Raw genomic sequence first — 21,509 nt, 5'->3', positions numbered from 1 at the left:
ACTTCCTTCTTTTTTGAACACTGATTCTTGGGGCTCTTCCTTTTTGAATTCAAACACCATGCTTTGAGAAGCCTAAGCCCTATGGAGAGGTTATACGGAGAAACAGCAGATAAATTGCCAACCATGTGGATGAACTATCTTGGATGTCACAGCCCTTAGGTAATTGAAGCCCCAGCCAACATCATGTGGAACACAATAACCTTTCAGCTGATCCCAGTCTATCCACAGAATCATAAATATATAAATGATTAATAAATGATTAATGGAACCATTAATAAAATGGTTAATGCCAATATGTTTTGAGACTGTTATGAAGAGATAACCAAAATAGAAACTGGTACCTAGAAATAAGAGTAGTGCTGGGCCAAAACCAAAACATGTAGCCTTAACTTTGGAACTGAGGAGATGAAGGCTTTAAGGACTTCAGGAAACCGGGGTGGCTAGAACAATGAGGAAATCGTTATTGAAAGGCAACCCTTGTTATGAAAGGCACTTTCACCTGCATTAATGTGAAAGGTAGAACTAATGAACTCATGGAAATCACTAAGGGGAAGAAGTAACTGAATACCTGAGCATCTGGCCAAGGAGATTTCCAGGCAGAATACTGAAAATGCCAAGTGACTTTTAGCTGGCAATGATCAAATACAGAAAAAGACAGATGAACTAAATAAACTGTTCAGTTTTGGAGGAAATGCTGTGAGAAATGTGAAGGCCTTGAACACCTTTTTCCAGCCAACAAGAAATTATCAAGGAGGAAATGACCTCTGGGCAATGGTCAACTCCAGAGAACGGCAAGTAAAACATATAACATCAGGGTAAGTTATGATCAAGGGTCCAGCTGTAGTAATAACCTTTAAGACTTCAGAAATATTTAAGCCAGTGCCTCATAGATCTCTCAGCTGGCAAAAAAAGACTTCTAAGAATCTTATCAGCATGTATTATAGTCCATCCACTCAGTGAGGCAATTGGTACCTAAGATTCTTAAGGATGCAGTCCTTCAGCATCCTGACATTTAGCTCAAAGTAGAGGGAGAAGCCGGTCTCAAGATTTGTGGGTGTGCCTTTTATTGAATGGAGGGGATTATAATTTGATTCATAGAAAATATGCAATATTTTTATTTATTTACTTATTTATTTATTTAAGATTTTATTTATTTGACAGAGAGAAACAGCGAGAGAGGGAACACAAGAAGGGGGAGTGAGAGAGGGAGAAGCAGGCTTCCCAACGAGCAGAGAGCCTGATGCAAGGATCGATCCCAGGACCCTGGGATCATGACCTGAACCGAAGGCAGACGCTTAACAACTGAGCCACCCAAATTTTGGTGCCCCCAAAATATGCAATATTTTTAAAGGAATTACATAAGTTTGGTCTAAAAGGAAGAGACAGTTCAAAATAAAAAAAGGCTTCTGGACCTTCAACCTTCGAAAATCAGGAAGCAAGTTGAGAAAACTGTTCAACTTCAAACAAGCCATTCTCATGGAAAAGGACAACTCAGAGTTGATTCAAAATCTCATGGGGAAGGTGCAAGGGCTGAGAATTAGGCCCTAATTATCATAAACTCCCTGCTCCTAGAATCATGATGAATGAGAGACATGTACCCTGTTGGAGTTCTGAATTGCTGTGGACCATTTCCTGCTTTGCACCTCCCGTTTTCCCTGTTCAAACAAGAAATCTATTGCCTGTCTTGCCATTGTATGCTAGATGAGTATGGGGAAGAAAACTTGTTTCTTTAGTTCACACATATTCATATTTAGAACTGCAGTAAAGATGGCTCATATATACCTGAAACTGATTTAAATGATGAGATTATGGGCCTTGAACCTGAATCTGATGACATATTTAGATGCAACTTTAAAGTGTCTCTTGAGGTGGTGAATGCATTTTCCACATGTCAAAAACATGAATTGCTATTTGCAGAGGGTATAATGATAATCTCCAAAGATAGTTGCCATCAAACCCTTTCCTTCTCATATATGCATACCCATTGAGAGGTAAAGGCTTTTTTCCCCTTCATCTTTAATCTAGGCTGGTCCTATAGATTACTTTGACCAATACAATGTAGTGATGTTCTGAGATTTCTAAGCCAGGGCCTCAAGAGGACTCAAAGCTCCTACTTCTCTCTTCTTGGAATGCTCACACTTGGGATGTTACTTCTTGAATCCCCATTATCATGACAGGAAGAAGCCCAGCCACCCTGATGGAAGAACCCCAAGCCACATGGACAGGCCACATAGAGGAGAACTGAGGTGTGATAGCCAGGTTCCCAGCTGACAGCCAGCATCCACTGCCAACCATGTGAATGAGCTATTTTGGAGGTTTCAAACCCACTCAAGCTCAGAAAATTATGGCTCTAGCCAACACCATGTGGAGAATAAGACAACTGATTCCTGTCAATTCAGAATTGTGGGGGGGAAATTAAATGGTTGCCTTTTTTTTTTTTTTTTAAGATTTTACTTACTTATTTTGAGACAGAGAGCACATGAGAGACAGAAAGCACGAGTAGAGGGAAGGGGAGAAGCAGACTTCCAGCTCAGCAGGGAGCCCAGTGTGGGACTTGATCCCAGTACCCTGGGATCATGACCTGAGCTGAAGGCAGACGCTTAACTGACTAAGCCACCCAGGCACCTTAAATGTTTGTTGTTTTAAGTCAATTAAGTTTGGGGTGGTTTGTTAGTAGCAGACAACCAAAATAATACATGTGTTGATACCATTAAGTAAATAAAATGAAGATCAAGTACCCATTTCAACTCAAGAACTAAAACATTACTAATAATGTTTCCTCTATTCATTTGTTCCTTCTTGCCTTCCTGCTCTGCCATCAGTCCCACCAGAAATGGTAATATCATTCTGAATTTGGGTATCACTCCTTCACATTAAAAAAGTTTTATCATAAATTTGTTCCTGTGTAATACAGATTTGCTTGTTTTTAAACTTTATAAAAGTTATCAAACTACATGTGAGCTTCTGAAACTTGCTTTCTTAGGTCATTCTCCCTATTAAATAAAAGTACAAAACCCGCAATTTGTCATTCTCTTGTCAATGAATATTTGGGTGGTTACAAACAGGGCTGCTTTGAACATTCTCATAGATGTGCTCTTGGGCACCTATAGAAAAATTTCTCTAAGGTATGTATATGTAGAAGCAGAATGGTCAGGTATTAATGTAAATGGTTAACTTCACAAGATAATGCCAAATTGCTTTCTATGGCAAACTGTGTATCGGTTTACAACCCCACATGTAAATGTCTTCTTGATGCACATCTTCTTCATTGATATTGTCATATTTCTTAATTTTTCAATCTATTGGATGTAAAATGATATTCACTGTGGTCTTAGTTGATCATTTATGAGATTAAACATCTTTTTGTATGCTCGGTTACATCCTCTTAAAATACCTGATTTATCTTTTGCTCGTTATTTCTACAATGATGAATAGAAGTTGTGATAAAATAGGCATCCTTATTGAGTTTGATTTTTTTTTAAATTTTATTTATTTATTTGAGAGAGAGAGAATGAGAGAGAGAGAACACATGAGAGGGGATAGGGCCAGAGGACGAAGCAGACTCCCTGCCAAGCAGGGAGCCCGATGCGGGACTCGATCCAGGGACTCCAGGATCATGACCTGAGCTGAAGGCAGTCGCTTAACCAACTGAGCCACCCAGGTGCCCGAGTTTCTGATTTTTAATGTATATATACAACTTAATCATGCTGCGTTTTCCTTTTTTATATAATGTTTAATTTAGCTTATCAATAGTGTTTTTGGTTTTCACATCTGTTAATATGTGTGATGAGTCTTTAACTTACTGAATGTGTCTGATTCTAGTATCAGAAGTTATACTGGCTTCATTAGAGCTGACATGACCTAATCCTTGGGAGAGTTTATATGAAATGTTGAAATAGTATGGTCCTTGAAAGAGAAACATCTGTAGATGTGGACTAGATGTTCTGTCAAAAAAAATTACCTCCTATTCAACACTATTGAGTAAGTCTATGTAGCTTGTCTATTTCTTCTCTGGACTATTTAAGGAAATTGCATTTTTCTATACCTTGATCTATTTTGTCTAAGTTTTCAAATATATTAAGATGCTCATTATTTTCATCTCTGCTGTATCTATGGGTTAGGACTCCTTTTCAATCTTTATTTCATCGACTTGTGCCCTGTTTTCTTAATTATGCCAATTTTATTGTTGTCATGAAAACCACTTTGACATTGTGACTTTTTGTTTTCTAATTCATTGATTTCTTCCCTCGCCTTTATCTCCTTGCTTCAACATTAAGTTTATTCTGTTGCTCTTAAGTTATATACTTAGGCTTTTTAATTTATGCATTTAATTTCCTTTAGTAATGTTTCTGCTGCATCACCCAATTTTTCCAAATGTGATACTTATAATTAGGTTCTAACTATTTGTTTTCTTCTTTCATCTATGAAAGTTTTAAAACTTGTAAATGTATGATTTTTAAAATTTTAACCTTTCTTACTGAACTCTTATTTCTGATTATACATTTAATACTGATTTTTAAAACTTTATTGTGACTTATTTCATACCTAGTACATGGTCAATTTTTGCTAATATAAAATGCTTAAGAATATTCTCTAATTGCTGATTATTTTAAATTTGTCCATTGAAATCAATATTGTTAATTGCATTATCCAAATCTGTGTTTTCATTCATTGTTTGTCTTGGTTTATTTATCAATAACTGAGAGCTGTTGAAATCTCTGTTGTTTTTTGGTTTAGTCTTATAACATACATTTTGAGGCCATTTTATAAAGTATGTACATATTTAAAATTGTTATATATTTCTAATGAATTGATCCTTTTATCATTATTAGTGGCCTTCTCCATCTTTAATACTACCATAAAACTAATTTTGATTTAGTATCACTAAAGCTACACAAATTTTGTTATTTCCCTCTGTGTTTTCATCTTTTAAAAAATCCAGCCTATATATAGCTGGATTTTAAAAAACCTAATCAATCTGTTGTTGAACTGGGTTTAGTTTATTCATGTTTATTTTAATTAGTATTACTTGACTTATTATTATCTTACTAATTTTGTTCCTCCCCCACCCCTAATTTCTTCCTTTTGGGCTAAGTTATTGTCTTCCTGTTTCATTATTTTAAACTTCTTTTCCTTTGCAATGATTCATTCTATATCTATTATCTTAGCAGTATCTTAAGCCACTTTCTGAATAATGAAAGCACCTCAGAACACTTTAATTCTAATCACCCTCCTCCCATCTTAAATGCTATTATCCAGTTTTTTAATTATATCCTATTTTAGAAGTCCACATTCATGTTGCACAGAATGTTTATTTAGTTTTACAATTGTTTACAATTTTACTTCTTATAAACACTTCTTCAATTACGACTGTTTTATACTAGCAACACTTTTGATTTACATGTTTATCATTATATTTGTTCACCAGATCTTCGATTTCAGATCATCCTTGTGGAAACATTTTCCTTCTGAAGATCAACCTTTTGCAGTTTCTTTATTGAAGTTCCGTTGATGGTAAAAATCTGTTTTTCATCTGAACATTTCAGTTTTGCTTGGCACAAAGTCTAAGTTGGTAATAGTTTTTCTCAGAATTTTGAAGGCATTATTCCACCATCTTTTGGGTACATTGTTGCTATTGAGAAGCCTACTAAGTATGTTAGTATGTATGTTGCCTTCACTGATGATCTTTTTGTTCTTTTGAATGCTTTTAAAATCTTGTGTTTGGTATCTTGTAGTTACACTACTTCGGGTTTAGGCATGGATTTGATCCATGTATGCTTGGGATATATTGTGCTTCCTCAAATTATGAATTCATGTTTTTCCAAAAAAAAAAGAAAAGAAAATAGTTATCTTCAAATATTGTACTCCTCCATCCTCTCTATTCTTCCCTCCTAATACTTCTAGTCTTTGTAACCATCTTCCCTTCATATCGCTATTCTTCTCTTTAATATTTGTATTTTCTAACTCCTTGTTTCTTTTCGCTGTGCACTGGGTAATTCCTTTAGATCTCACTTCCAGTTTATTGTCTCTTCAGTTGAGTCTAATATGATATTCAACATGTCTGAGGGTTTTTTTTTTTAATTTCAAGTAACATATTTTTCATTTTTAGCATTGTTTTCTTTTTTAGATCTGCCTGCGGTTCCATCTTTCATAGATGTCAGTGATAAGACCATGGAGAATTGAATCCAAAGTTTATTATTCCTATAGGTTTTTTCTCATGCTAGCTAGTTTCAATTTGCACCTGGTAATCTCTAGTCATATTTTTTTATCTTAATCTATGGAAATCTTGAGCCTGTATCTTGCTTCTGCCAGGAGTTACAGGATACCACAGACTAAGTAGCCACTTCAACTGTCCTGGCTAGGACAACATCTCAGATTCAGATTCATCTTGTTTCTAGTCCAAGGCAAACTGCATATGGCTATGTTGCAGTTGGTATTTGCTATCTGTGTAACCACTGCCCACTTGCATGCTTAATACAGTATTCGCAATTCCCAACTCAAAATGTGTTCATCTGTGGGCAAGTAAAAATAGAGGTATGATTCACAGAAACTTCCCCTACTTTCTTTGAGCTGATTAATGCATTCAAAAATAGATTTTATTCAGGATTTAGTTGTTTAGCAGTACCTAGTCTAACGTACTGTTAGAAGTAAAAGTCTTACCTAATATATTAAAGCAGGTATGATATACTAACCTGAGAAAGCACATGATTTATGGCAATCCTTAATAATTCAAACCTTTCTGGAAAGGTTTCCTACCCCTTGACCAGAACTTGGTCAGTATTTTGGGAACTGAGTATACATTAGAAAGGTCCTAGTCTCAGGAAACAAACTGAGGGTTGCTGGAGTGGTGGGGGGTGGGAGGAATGGGGTGGCTGGGTGATAGACACTGGGGAGGGTATGTGCTATGGTGAGCGCTGTGAATTGTGTAAGACTGATGAGTCACAGACCTGTACCTCTGAAACAAATAATACATTATATGTTAAAAAAAAAGATAGTAGGAAGGGAAAAATGAAGGGGGCGAAATCGTATAGGGAGACGAACCATGAGAGACTATGGACTCTGAGAAACAAACTGAGGGTTCTAGAGGGGAGGGGGTGGGGGATGGGTTAGCCTGGTGATGGGTATTAAAGAGGGCACATATTGAATGGAGCACTGGGTATACGCAAACAATGAATCATAGAACATTACATCAAAAACTAATGATGTAATATATTGTGATTAACATAAAATAATAAAATAAAAAAATGCAGAGCATTTTTCCCCTAATGTTTTAAAAGAGACATTTCTTTTTACATGCTGTTAATTGCTGTGGTACAACTATTAATTGCAGGTTTTTTTTTTTCTATCAATAGAATAAAACTTCTTATTGTGCCATCAAAAAAAAAAAAAAAGGTCCTAGAGTATGAACTTACCAAACAGATTGTTGCCCCACTTTGTAGAAATTTCTCCAGTTATTCTATTACTAAGATATTCAGTCAACTCTGACTATTCAAATTTTCAATATCGTGATCAATATGTGATCCAGATCAAAAGGACTAAAATCTATGAAAATAAACCATCACTTTGAACATTTTTAAAAATAGATAATAAGGATTTGTTACATGCAACTTCCATCTACATACACAACTTTATTTTTGGAAGCCTGAGCCATCTATAACATAAGCAGGGCTAAACAAGGCAGCTGGTGATTTCATTTTAGTCAGAAACATAATAGGCATAATGGCAGCAGAGGTGGCTGCTCTGGTGTTAAATGCAGATGGACTGTTTGCGTCTTTTATTCATAATGGTTGCTCAGTGTTCTCTGGAAGATCAGGAAGCTGTGTCTCACCCTAATCACTGAAGTAATGAAAGGAGATACCCGCAGCAAGGACTGCAACCGCAAATGCTGCAATCACACCTACAAGTAAAACAAACACAAAACAAATGGAAATGGAATGAGTGAAAGAAAGGCTTAACTGGTCCTAGGCTCTGAAATGTAGGCAACGATGGGCCTAAACAACAAGATGCACCTGCACAAACATATATGCTTATACACACATGTATATGTATTAAAAGCCAGCCAAGTCTTAGGAGGAAAACACAGCAATACGTTGAATAGATGGCAAAGGCTGGACTGGTAATCATGTACTTCCCCACTTAGCAAAACCTTCAAAAAAGAAAAAAAAAAGTATCTCTCTTACACACATGTGCACTCACACACATTTGAGAGAAAAACTCACATATACTTTAAAAAAGTTTCTATAAATATGCACACTGACATTCCAGCCATTTTATGGTACCTAGCTTAAACCAAAAGACAGCTCCAATGGGCAGTGGGTCTCAAACATGACAAGGCAAAGTCATCTGTGTAACTATTCAAACTAAAAAACTCAAGATTCTACCATTATAAAATCTAAGAATTAGTAAGTTTGTGTTGGCAACTTTTAGTTTTACTTATTTTTTCCTGGTAACTCTAAGTTAACCAAAACAAAACCGACCAGAGCAGTCCAGACAGATACACACATACACACACACTTCGGTACAAAGAATTTAGGTAATTATCTAATGAGTAAGTGCCAAGAAAAATCTTCTGGCTTCTAACAGTCAAAAGTCTTAATGCTTATAAAGCATTTTTCAAATTGGCATTCCACTTAACAACAGTCTACATGTTCTTTAATCAATATGTCTGAACAATGTTGAAGTGATTGCCACGCTTCTTGGAGCCTTTAAAATTCTGAAGTTCGGGGCGCCTGGGTGGCTCAGTCATTAAGCGTCTGCCTTCGGCTCAGGTCATGATCCCAGGGTCCTGGGATCGAGCCCCGCATCGGGCTCCCTGCTCTGCGGGAAGCCTGCTTCTCCCTCTCCTACTCCCCCTGCTTGTGTTCCCTCTCTTGCTGTGTCTCTCTCTGTCAAATAAATAAATAAATAAAATTAAAAAAAAAATAAAATTCTGAAGTTCATTACAAATTTCCAGACTTGAATTTGACTTTTTTCATAGAACACGTATCAAAATCTCCTACAATAGCAGTTTTTCAAAGAACACCAGTCTGAAAAGCATTGGCCCAACTATAGTAACTGATTCCCGAAACTCAACAAGTTTTTCTTGTAAAAACACAAAAAGTGGGGTGCCTGGGTGGTTAAGTCATTAAGCATCCAACCCTTGATTTCAGCTGAGGTCATAATTTCAGGGTTGTGAGATCGAGCCCCACATCAGGCTCTGCACCGGTGTGGAGCCTGCTTAAGATTCTCTCTCTCTGTCTGCCCCTCCCACCCCCTCTAAAAACAAACAAACACGCCAAAAAAAAGTAATAGAAAGTGTCATGTTTGAGAGCAATTGCAATAATGCATTATTTATAAATCTTTCCATCTCTTCCATCTCCAGGGACTAGCATTTTCCATAATAATAAATACAGGCTTAATCTAGCACCTCTAAGAAAGCAAAATGTAATGGAAACAATTTTAAAATAATGAGAAAACTCAAATCCAAAATACCATCTTTTCAACGTTATAAAAGAAATTATATACCTATGTTTTGCTGAATTTTCAATATTACTGTAGCTTTAATTGGTTGCTTTGGTTGTTCATCATCTGTGTTGTCCAATGAAGCTTCAGTATTCATAGAGTAACTCATACAAGCTGCAAGAGGATAATAACAATCAATCCTAAATAAAATGGGAATAATTCCCATTTTAAAATGAGTTTAAAGAAGAACATTATAAGGAACATATTATCAAAAAAAATTCAGTCTTCTATATTTCCAGTTTCTAGTTTTCTCAAGGATAATAACACCTTAGTTCTAGATTACATTAGCCTACCAGCTTCATTTTTCCCCTAACTTCATCTATAGATCAAAAAGTTGAATGAATAGTACAGTTTTATTCATGTTAACACACATACAATTTTGGTTTTTCTATTAGTAAATATCAGTACCAAAAAACTTCTTTTGGGGGGCCACTAAAATCCTTATTTCAGATAACAAATACAAATAAAAATAATGGATGAAGCATGAATCACACTTATTTGCTACGGATTTTTTTTACTTGAGTACTTGTATTTAAAGAGCACAAAAATTAACAATACATTATATGTTAATAAAAAAATAAAGAGCACAAAAATGGTTTTTCATGATATATTACTTATACATTTAATATTGAATTGTTATATGCAAGTCATGCTCTAGTATGTCAAATTTTCTGCACAATTAATTTACTTCTATAAAAAATATTTCATTGCTCTATTTTCATTTTTTTTTTTTTTTTTTTTTAAAGATTTTATTTATTTATTTGAGAGAGAATGACAGAGAGAGAGAGCATGAGATGGGGGAGGATCAGAGGGAGAAGCAGACTCCCCGCCGAGCAGGGAGCCCGATGCGGGACTCGATCCCGGGACTCCAGGATCATGACCTGAGCCGAAGGCAGTCGCTTAACCAACTGAGCCACCCAGGTGCCCCTCTATTTTCATTTTTAATCTGTCATACAAAATCATACTGATTTGATACAAATCTGAGATAATTTTACTGAAGCAGAGTATTTTTCAAGGATGAGTAACACGTTGTCATAACAATTTATTTATGTTTGGTTTTGGTGGGAGCTTCTGGGATTTTAATTCAAATCTCAGACACTTTGTCATTTTACTAGTATCTGAAATTTAAATGCAAATAACATATGATTCGATAGGAAATTAGATCTTAAGCATTCCTTAAAATCAGGTAATTTTAACTTCAGACAAGCTCCAAATTAATCATGTAAGAAAGTAACCTTTTTGAGCAACTGTCAACAAAAGAGAAAACAAGGGCAATAATGAATGCATGCTAAGTTGTAAATGTGTTCAATTTCATTCCAAGCTGTTGATAGTTAGGCAGGACTATTTAGATGCTTAAAATAAAATGTTACAACTTAAGCCCCTTAGTTGTCTTCTTCCAATCCCTGAATACTGAAGTAATGAGGTTTCACTATACGCAGTGATTTAGTCATAAAAATACATGTTCATTATTACTTCTCTTTCCTTTATAATTAAATTATCAATGTTTAACCAAACAACAAAAATTAATTAGTTCTGATATAAAGACAGAATTGGCAAAGATGAGTTTCACCCAATTTTAAAGGTGTGTCTTCAAATTTTTAGCTGATACTGTAGATAAAGTGCATCTGAATTACTAACTTAATATCCAGTAGGAGATGACTAATGCACCTAAGAAATTTTAAAGCCATAGTTATCCCTCACCTTAAGTGAGTCATTTTGACAAACAAATTGTTCTTCATCCCTTAAGTCATTTAAAAGTATGTTATTTTAAGGTATTTACCTGGCAAAATATGTATTTCAAACATAGCAACTACTTGGCAAGTATATTATAGAATAAAAATAATTAAATAATCATCAGCAAATAACATCAAATACTTAGAAAATAAAGCCAGATTGTTATAACAAGTTTAACACCCTTAAATGTATAGTAATTTTCATTTTTTTTTAAATATCTTATTTATTTGACAGAGAGCGAGACAGCGAGAGAGGGAACACAAGCAGGGGGAGTGGGAGAGGGAGAAGCAGGCTTCCCACTGAGCATGGAGCCCGATGTGGGGCTTAATCCCAGGACCTTGGGATCATGACCTGAGCTGAGGGCAGACGCTTAACGACTGAGCCACCCAGGCGCCCCTCAATTTTTGAACTTTAACATTTGAACTCCACCTTTTATGGTTTATTATATACGAAAACCCTAATTTCAAATATATAGGAAAATTTATACATACTATAAAATATTACTTTTATACTTTAATGTTAATATTCTTTATTATAATTCAGAAAGTTCATTATTTAAACATCTTATAATAATACTAGTTAATATCACCTTACAGTTATGTATCTCTTTTTGTTTAGAAAGTATTTTCCCTAATGTTTGTACTAAATTCTCTTAACACCAAGAGAATCTGGGATTCGGAGGGGGATTATTTAAAGTTACACAGATGTAAGTGGCATACCTGGACTCAGTTAAAATATTATCTTCATAAAATTATGCATCTAATATTTTTAGTAAATTAATGAAAAATTAATATTAATAATCCATTATTTTTATTATTAATAAAATTTATTTTTGAGTAATTAATGAATGAGTAAGGGAGTGAATGAGTAAGTGAATATAATTCTAAACGAATAGGATGTCATGAAAAATCACTTAATTTTTCTATTAAAATGTTTATGTTTTTACCCTATCCTATAATTTGGGAATATGTTATTTTGCTATTAAAAATATGCTAATTACCAAATCATTTCTTCTAATTCAACAGATATTTGAAAAAGCAAAACTAATATAATTCTAGACAAGTCATATTCTTGGTCACAATACATCTGATGCCAGTGTTCAATTCCTGAAAAGCCTAGAGTTACTTTTATTACATTCATCCTTCAAAATGAACTCAAATGTCACTTGCTTTCAGAAGCTTTCTCTAACCCCATAAAAGGATAATCCCTGTGCTAAATGTTCTGATAATTCTGTTCATCCTTCTATTATAGAACTAATCACTTTATTTAGAGTAACCCATTTCTCTGTATTTCCCTCTAGACTGTGAACTTCTTCAGAGTCAGAACTGTATATTTGATCTCTAGAACCCTAATGCTTAAAATAGAGTAGTCAATCAATCACTCAGTTAGGATTTATATAAGTTTCAAAAACAGGAAAGAGTCCTTAAAGAATCATATTTAACATAATGAAGCAGTATCTTCAATACATTATATAATATTAGAAAAATATATAATCTAGAGATCATGAGTTTGATACAGCATACATTCAAGTATATACACCTAAACTTTCCACAAATTGCTGTTTTGTTTCCTTTGTGCAATATTAAATTCTTCCTATTCAGTTTATCTATCTCTATAATAGATTACCAGCATAAAAAAATATAGACAGAAAATAATTTTAAAATACAGTGTGAAATATACAACTAAGTACCAATATTAAAAGCTTATAAAAAATCAAAATCCACAAGAAAAGACTAATGAACATTTATATATCATCTAAGATTAAAAAGTGGATTTTTAAATACTTCAATTACTAGCTCATACTAATATTTAACATGGTACAGTGTTAATGATAAAGCTTACTGAAGGAAAGCTGAAAAACAGGACTAAAATATATTTAGTATACATATAAACGATAAAAACAATTAATTAGAGAATAGCATTTAAATTTGATAATAGCTAAGAAGTATATTATCTTGATGATATAAATAAGTCTTTTAATTATTTGCAAGGATATTTCAAAGAATTCTAAGAATCATTCAAAACTAGGGAGCTTTTAATATATTTGGGATTATCCACTGAATACTACAGAGCATCAATTTATACAATAGATGTGTGCTTTCAATTAAAGTGAAACATAAAGCAGTAATAATAAACAATGAAAAAATGGAAACAGTTTACTAAAATCGAAAAAACTAATGTCAAAACTTGGTTACTGTAGATTGTTATCGCTAACCTACAGTCAAAATATTTTCTTCTCATTGAATAATTAACAAAATCACTGGAAACTCTAAAATTTTAATCATTAATGGTAAGTTCTTACTCTTATGACCTTACTACATGTTCTGCATAATTAACAGTGCATACATATTATATCTTCCAAATCAGGCTTTTTAAGGAAAGGAATCTCGTCTTTGATTTTTTATCTATCACATTGCCTTGAACAGAGCAAATGCTTAATAAATATCTGATAAATAGACATACTAAATGCTGTAAATAGAATTAAAATGTCTAGTGCTGCATAATGTCATATGTTTTAAATGTTCTATACACCTTAAAATGTTCTGAATTATATCACCATAGAGCTATGACTATCATACCCTTTTTAAATGTACATGTTCAGTTGTAGTGCCCTACACAAGCCTTAAAAACCTTGTATCTGGCTAGATGTAAACTTTACAATTTTTCAAGCATAAAATAAGTGAAAAAAAGATGTGCAATAATTTCCAAAAAATGGCCTATTTAGTATATATCAGTCAATTATTAACAAATATTTAAGAATACCTATCATGTTTGAGGCATAGAGCTGAGTACAGAGAGAAACATTCTAGGTATTTACTCTCAAAAATCTGACAGTCCGGGCGTCTGAGTGGCTCGGGCAGTTAAGCGTCTGCCTTCAGCTCAGGTAATGGTCACAGGGTCCTGAGATGGAGCCCTGCATTGAGCTCCCTGCTCAGCGGGGAGCCTGCTTCTCCTCCCCACTCCTGCTCTCTCTCGCTATCTCTGTCACTATTTCTGTCTCTTTCTCTCAGATAAATAAATAAAATCTTTAAAAAAAATAATCTAAATGAAATCTCTCTCTCCCTAAGCTTTTATATCTGATTTTTAAAGTAAGTTGTAAAAATAATTAGTCAAAAAATAAAAAAATAATAAAGTAAGTTGTGATTGGGTCAAATTTTGCATACAATGCTACCCTTTAATCTTTCATGAATGTAATACACACTATAAGTGTGACAAGTAATTCAAAAAGAGTATGAAAACCATCTACTATAATAACAGATCCAAGATTCTAGCCAACAAGTGAGAAATTATACTGACAGAAGATGAAATTAAACCAGAATAATGTAACATTATTCACTTAAGTCAAAAAAATTTTTGAATGATGCAATGAAGATGGCCATGCTAAAATAAATATCTAGACCATGGAAAGTAGTAGTTCTTTTTTTTTTTTTTTAAAGATTTTATTTATTTATTTGACAGAGAGAGACACAGCGAGAGAGGGAACACAAGCAGGGGGAATGGGAGAGGGAGAAGCAGGCTTCCCACCGAGCAGGGAGCCCGATGCGGGGCTCGATCCCAGGACCCTGGGATCATGACCTGAGCCGAAGGCAGACGCTTAACGACTGAGCCACCCAGGCGCCCCGGAAAGTAGTAGTTCTATAGTCTGTGTTGGTTAGGTCCCATGGAAAGGAATTGTTAGAAAAAGCACAGACTCTAGAACCAAATTGCTTAAGTTTAAATTCTAGCTCCACCATTTACTAGCTGTGTAACCCTGGAAAAATTATTTGACCTTTCTGAGCTTCAATTCTCTCATCTGGAAAATGGGACTAAGAATAGTATCTACATCATAGGGCTATTGAAAGAATTAAATGATTTAGTATTTGTAAGGCTCTTAAAACAGTGCCTATACATAGTAGGTTCTATATAAATAATAGCTAATAATATTATTAGAATATTAGGTTGAATTCAGGGTAATTTATTTAAAGAAAGGCAAACCAAAGTATATTTAAAGAAGCAGTTTTTAATCTTTCTTAGGTCACCAACCCTTTAATAAATCTTTTTCCAGAAAAAAATTATACAATTACTTTTAAGTGGTTTGTGGATCTCCTGAAAGCCAGCTACGACCCCAGAGGTTATGGGTACCACAGGTTAAAAATTCCTAATCTATAAAAAGACAAACAAGGTGGTAAGAAAGAATGAGATCTGGAAACTATAATAAAGAGATCAGTTAAAGGACTGTGCAAATATTTGGCTTCAACATACTTAAGAGCATGATAGTTGACCTCAAATTTAAAAGCATGGCCTCAGTAAAAAAGTACTCATGTTTTACTGCTCCAGATTACTGAATAAGGTGTTAGTTATAGGAAGACAGACTGGTATTTGGAATAAGGAAGAATACAGTCTAAATCCCCATCTCCTAGGAATATAAATTTCAATGTTAAAAGAAAGAGGATGAACTAGGTCAACTCTAGTGATCCCAAGTAAAATTCATTCAGATTATCAACAACAGAATGGGTCAAGAACTATTGTCAGGCAATAGAAACAAAAGTGAACAATCAAAAATCCCTACCCTGATGACTCTAAATCTGGTTGGCAGAGATAGTGCAGCCACTAATCTGGGAAAACATATTTCAGAAAGCAGCAAACATGTTTACCAGTTTACTTTCAAAGTACCCATCAGTTAGGGAATATACTATAGCTATCCCTTAAAAAATGATAGTTTTCAAAGGATTAAAACACAGATGCTCTTTTAACATCAGATACTGAGCAATTTGAAGTATTTTTTTTCTTTAAAATAAGCTTACTGTTCCACATCATAATTAATACTAACCTGGAGTTGTTGAGAAAAAAAAGAAAAAGAAAACAAAACAACAAACTCACTGGTCTCCAACTAATCTAAGACTTTACTGACAGATTTGATATTCACCAGTGAAATACTTACTTGACTCATCACTGTAACAAGAGTACTCTGAATCAAATACTCTTATGGTGGGGGCAGGAATTAGTTAAATCACAGAAAAATAATTAAGAAGTTAGAATTAGAAAAAAAGACTTAAAAATTGTTATATTCAAATTTCATAAACATCCACATTCAAAAGCGGCCTAAAGACTTTCTACTATTATATCAGAAATCTGAAGTTTGATAAATAGCTACATACTCAATATTTATTGATATTTGCAAATAATTACTTTTATCACATATTTTCAAATGTTTCAGGAAGCCTGTCATAAACTTACACACTTATTTATAGATATATTTTCATATCTTTCTCTCACTACACAAAACAAAAGCAAAGCAAAGCAAAACAAAACAAAAACAGCCTTCTCAATAAATAATATATGTTAAAAAAAAAAAAGATAGTAGGAAGGGAAAAATGAAGGGGGGGAAATCGGAGGGGTAGACAAACCATGAGAGACTATGGACTCTGAGAAACAAACTGAGGGTTTTAGAGGGGAGGGGGTGGGGGATGGGTTAGCCTGGTGATGGGTGAGGGCACGTATTGAAAGGAGCACTGGGTGTTATACGCAAACAATGAATCATGGAACACTACATCAAAAACCAATGATGTGATGTATGGTGATTAACATAAAATAATGAAATAAAATTTTTTAAGAAGTCACAATTAAGAATTAAAAAAAAAAAAAAATGACTCAAGTGTAGTTATCAAAGACCACAAAGGTAACAAGCACACCAGAGACCAGTTCCTCACCTTACTTTCATTGTGACTGAACGTTACCCACCTAAACTCAACAGCCAGAGACCCACAAAGGAGATTAATTCAAGAAGTGGAAAGGGAAGTCAGATCACAAAATGGCGCCTTGAAACAACATCTGTGCTTCAAGTGTTTTGCAAGTTGGCCCTAATATCAATAAAAATATATTTTGATGGAATCAGTATTTTGTGATAAAAATTGGGACAAGAATAAACTGTGCAATATTAAAACAAAAAACAACAAAAAAAAGAATGTAAGGTCAAATGTGAAAGTGACATTTAGGAGGAGAAACTGTTACATAATTAGATAGTATGGCAAATCTATGCTCTATAAAAATAATCTTGATCTAATGTTTGGAACTGCCCATTTAACCTTAGTATCCCAATTACGTGAAGGGGTAAGAAAATAAAGCCCACTAGTATCGAAAAGATGTTTAATAAACTGTTTAAAAATGCTTAACCAAACAATTAAGATAGTGAATTTTAAGAAAACTTTTCTTATAATAAAAGAAACACCTAAAAGCTATGTATTTCCACCTATTTAAAGCTGAACTTGTCTTATGAACATCTACTTGCTAGGCTTAGAAAAACCTTAAGTAACTTAAATTTTGGTAGAATTTTCCAGGAAAACACTGACTGCATGTTTCTATCTGTAGAAATTAAACAGACACATTTTTAAATGCCTCAAAAATATCAAACTGAACTAGTGTTAAAGAAATCTAAAGACGTCCTTAAACCAGATGCCTTATAGGTCATCTTAGCAAAAGTCTAATCAGGTTCTTAAGTAACATCATATAATTACCTGTGTTTATTTCCTCTGCAATTTCCAAATCTTCTATTTGAATCATATGATCTAACATCTCTATAAAATGGTCTCTCATTTCTTCAGCTGACTCATCACCAAATTTATAATCACATAACATTACAGTGGATCCCGGAATGGGGACGAAAACTCGGTGAGGGAGGATATGAAACTCTTTTTCAGAATCTAAAAGGAGATAGAACATTATCAATATTTAGATAGGTCTGTCACTAGCATCAGTGATATATTTGTATATGAAATATACACTAATAAAAATAAAACCTAAAAGGCCTTTTCATGTCTTAATTGATTAGACACAGAATTGCTCTTACTGAATTCTGCTTTACCTCAATACTCCTGGCCTCTGCAAGGGACTAAATGATACTCCTATGAAATGTAAACTTAACCATTGCCTTCAAATGTGAAGGTATTGTTAGTTATACATTCTTTCTTTCTTTTTTTTTAAGTTATATATTCTTGTATTATCCACTGTCCTATGAAGAAATACCCAGGAGAATTTTGTCCCTGGTCTCAGAAATTGTTGTTTTTCTTGTTTAACCACACAAGCACCGCATTTTATAAATATTTCTCTTCTTCATGCAAGTTTGGAGTCAAATTAGTGGCCCACCTACATCAAATGTATAGGAAAATTGAATAGCATTCATTTTGCACTAATCTTACCACTGACTTCATCTTACCAGGACATCAAGATACATGCTTTGTATACTCATCTTACTACCAACTCCATCCTGCTTTCTTTTTCATTTTCCTCTTGCCTCATTCTTATTGCTAATAATTTTTATCTTGTTAAATTGTAATTGTAAACTGTAATACCTTTTTGCAAACAGCTTTAAATTATCTTTAGAAAAAATAATCTGGATCTAAAGAATGTTTCATTCTTTGAATACTCACAAAGTAAAATACAATATTCCCCCCAATTTCTAACATTGTCACTGTTCTACATGAACACATAATTATTGTTTGGTTCAACACCATCATTCTACTGAACTATTAACAAAGATAGAGATTTTGTGTAAAGAATCACCTCTTTCAGCAATGGATATGATTAAGCAGCCAATGTACAGATCAAGTAGAAAACTAGGGCTCACTTTAAAAGCAATCTACATTTCCTTATCAAGAAACTAGTGGTAGCTTTAGCTTTACAAACAAAAGATGACAAAGAATGCCTTAAGTGTCACAGAAAATGCTATGACTTAAATTAGTGTTCCTGCAGATTCAGCTTATCTTGTTGTCATAGAATTGGGAGAGTTTTACTCTTTGACCAGGCTTCCTCCTAGCGGTAAAATTATATTACTGCAATTTTTACTGTAGCATGTATATTGTCCACACATTGAAATTACGGACGTACTATTTTATTTTGGGCTACAGTTTCTTAAAACAGGTTAAGTTCAAAACTTTCAAAGATGGCTACAATATATATGTGTAATTGGCATGAAAAATTTTAAAACTATTTCAAGCTGCATTAATTCTAGTTTTCCTGAAAAAGAAATAAATTTCTTTGTATAAAATCAAACGTGAAAGCAGTAGTTGCGATCATTTTAAATTACTCATTTAAAAAAAGAACTTATAATTTTCAAATTAAAAAGTTAAATTAGGGGCGCCTGGGTGGCTCAGTCGGTTAAGCGGCTGCCTTCAGCTCAGGTCATGATCCCAGGGTTCTGGGATCGAGCCCCATATCGGGCTCCTTGCTCGGCGGAGAGCCTGCTTCTCCCTCTCCCTCTGTCTGCTGCTCTGCCTACTTGTGCTATCTCTGTTTAGCCATTTAGTATCTAAATAAAACCAAGTTTTTTTCTGGTTGGTCTGAGGTTAAAAAAGGGAGGATCTTTTAAAAAAACATTTCTCGGGTGCCTGGGTGGCTCAGTTGGTTAAGCGACTGCCTTCGGCTCAGGTCATGATCCTGGAGTCCCGGGATCGAGTCCCGCATCTGGCTCCCTGCTCGGTAGGGAGTCTGCTTCTCCCTCTGACCCTCCCCCCTCTCATGCTCTCCGTCTCTCACTCTCTCTCTAATAAATAAATAAAATCTTTAAAAAAAAATAAATAAATAAAAAAGAAAAACATTTCTCACAAAGTATTCTAAGAATCCTTTAGGAATATTCCCACAGCAGAGCATCTAGTTAAACGTTATTTGAAGTAAGTTCAAAACAGAGAAAAAAATTCAAGGCAATATAAGAATTGGTTTTTTACTAAGGTTAAGAACAGAATCCTAACTCATACTGGAGTATTATAGAAACTTGTGTACAATAGTTGAGATCTGAGTTGATTCTTGAAGGATAAGTAGACATTTGTATGAAGCAAAGAGAAGTGCCATCTAGAGAGCAAAACCACGACCAAAGGCAAAGAGGAATACAAATATGTTCTCAGAGGACAAGTGATATGGATGGATATGAATATAGGAATGGAAGAAGGTAAGAGTCTTCAATTTTCACAATGAGTAGGTCACCTGCTGAGAGTAAGTTGGGCAAGACTGAATGTAGGCTGAGAGAAGCTCCGGAATTCTTAAGGGGAATCTGAGAAGGGGAAGACCATAATAAGTTAAAGGAATGATTGGACTTATATTTTTTATTGTCATTCAACTACATCCAGTTCTTTCATCTGGATAGCCAGAATTCAGAGACTATGTTTATTTTAAAGATTAGGAATGTAAAGTTAATATGCCCTTTGCAGACTTCCTTAAGCATGCAAAAAAAACCCTCTAGTTCAGGTTAATTTCATGGCATACATTCTACATTTTACCAAATTACAAATACATAAAATCTTACCAGTATAGAAGAAAGATAAGCTAAGTAAAATGAAGACTAAATCTAAAATCTAACAATTTGGTGTATATATATTCAACTTCAAATTTTACTTTTGTTTGTATTATTACACTTGCAATTTATTCTTTTATTGTGGTATCTTAAGATCAACTAAGATGTTGCTGAAATAATTCTGTTACTAAAGTTTAAAAATATATATATTTATACTTGCTTTCTTTTCGAAATACAATGATATACTTCCCAAAAATTAAAGTTAGGAAATTTTAAAGACAATTATCAAGTAATTCTCTTTATCATCTCCAATATAATAGTAACTACCACTTACTGAACATATAGTTTACCTATTTGTATTAGGGGCTTTACAAACATCATCTTTTTTAATCTCACAACCTCAAAGATTATCTACTATAATCCCTGTTTTCTAGATAAGACAATGGATGCTTGGATAGACTAAATCATTGGTCCAAAGTGACTCAGCTAATGGTAGAGTAGACACAGAACCCAACCAAATATGTTAGTCACTGCTTTTTTTCCAACAAACTACAGTGACCATTCTCTTCACACAGGCCTCAAAGGCCACTCAACTACCAGTGAAAACTTTTATTTTTAAAAAATTTAGGAAGAGATAACATTAGATAACGTTAACTTCTAATACATCAAATTTAATGTATAAATATCACAACTGCTGTGGGAAGTAATTGTACTGCTTGAACATCAGCAAAAATTTAAAGATACTAGCTCACTCAATATAAAGTAATACCAAGACAGTCATATAATACCAGTTTACAAAGCACTGTTAAATGGAATAGAGTATTGAACTAATGTGTATAATAGGGTAGATTTTGGCACTAATGGTGAATGCATCCCCATGTCCCTGAAAATCCTAAAATTCACAGTTCAGTTGTAGCACATACTGTTGCTCAAAAAGTGAAGTAATGTTTAGCACCACGAGAGTTATCACATACACAAAGTAGTAAAAACAAGGCCACCCTAACACGAGACT

General features: G+C 34.0%; 1 protein-coding gene across 2 annotated transcripts in view; it reads right to left on the bottom strand.

The window, feature by feature from the left end:
* Positions 1 to 7,508: 7,508 nt before the first annotated feature.
* ODR4 (odr-4 GPCR localization factor homolog) overlaps positions 7,509 to 21,509 on the bottom strand; it is a 36,065-nt gene continuing 22,064 nt past the window's right edge. The window contains exons 12-15 of one of the 2 annotated variants that reach the window (XM_044916393.1): position 21,496; positions 17,730 to 17,915; positions 9,505 to 9,615; positions 7,509 to 7,897 (exon numbers count right to left, since the gene is read on the bottom strand). In XM_044916393.1, coding sequence (XP_044772328.1) covers positions 7,830 to 7,897; positions 9,505 to 9,615; positions 17,730 to 17,915; position 21,496 — 366 coding nt within the window. In that variant the 3' untranslated portion in view covers positions 7,509 to 7,829. The remainder of the gene's footprint in view (positions 7,898 to 9,504; positions 9,616 to 17,729; positions 17,916 to 21,495; positions 21,497 to 21,509) is intronic. The other variant, XM_021682592.2, reaches the window with a different exon arrangement.

Source organism: Neomonachus schauinslandi, chromosome 6, assembly GCF_002201575.2.
Source record: "Neomonachus schauinslandi chromosome 6, ASM220157v2, whole genome shotgun sequence".
Classification (NCBI taxonomy): Eukaryota; Metazoa; Chordata; class Mammalia; order Carnivora; family Phocidae; genus Neomonachus; species Neomonachus schauinslandi.
The sequence above is the reverse complement of the archived record's forward strand: the minus strand, read 5'-3'. Positions and strand labels throughout refer to the sequence as shown.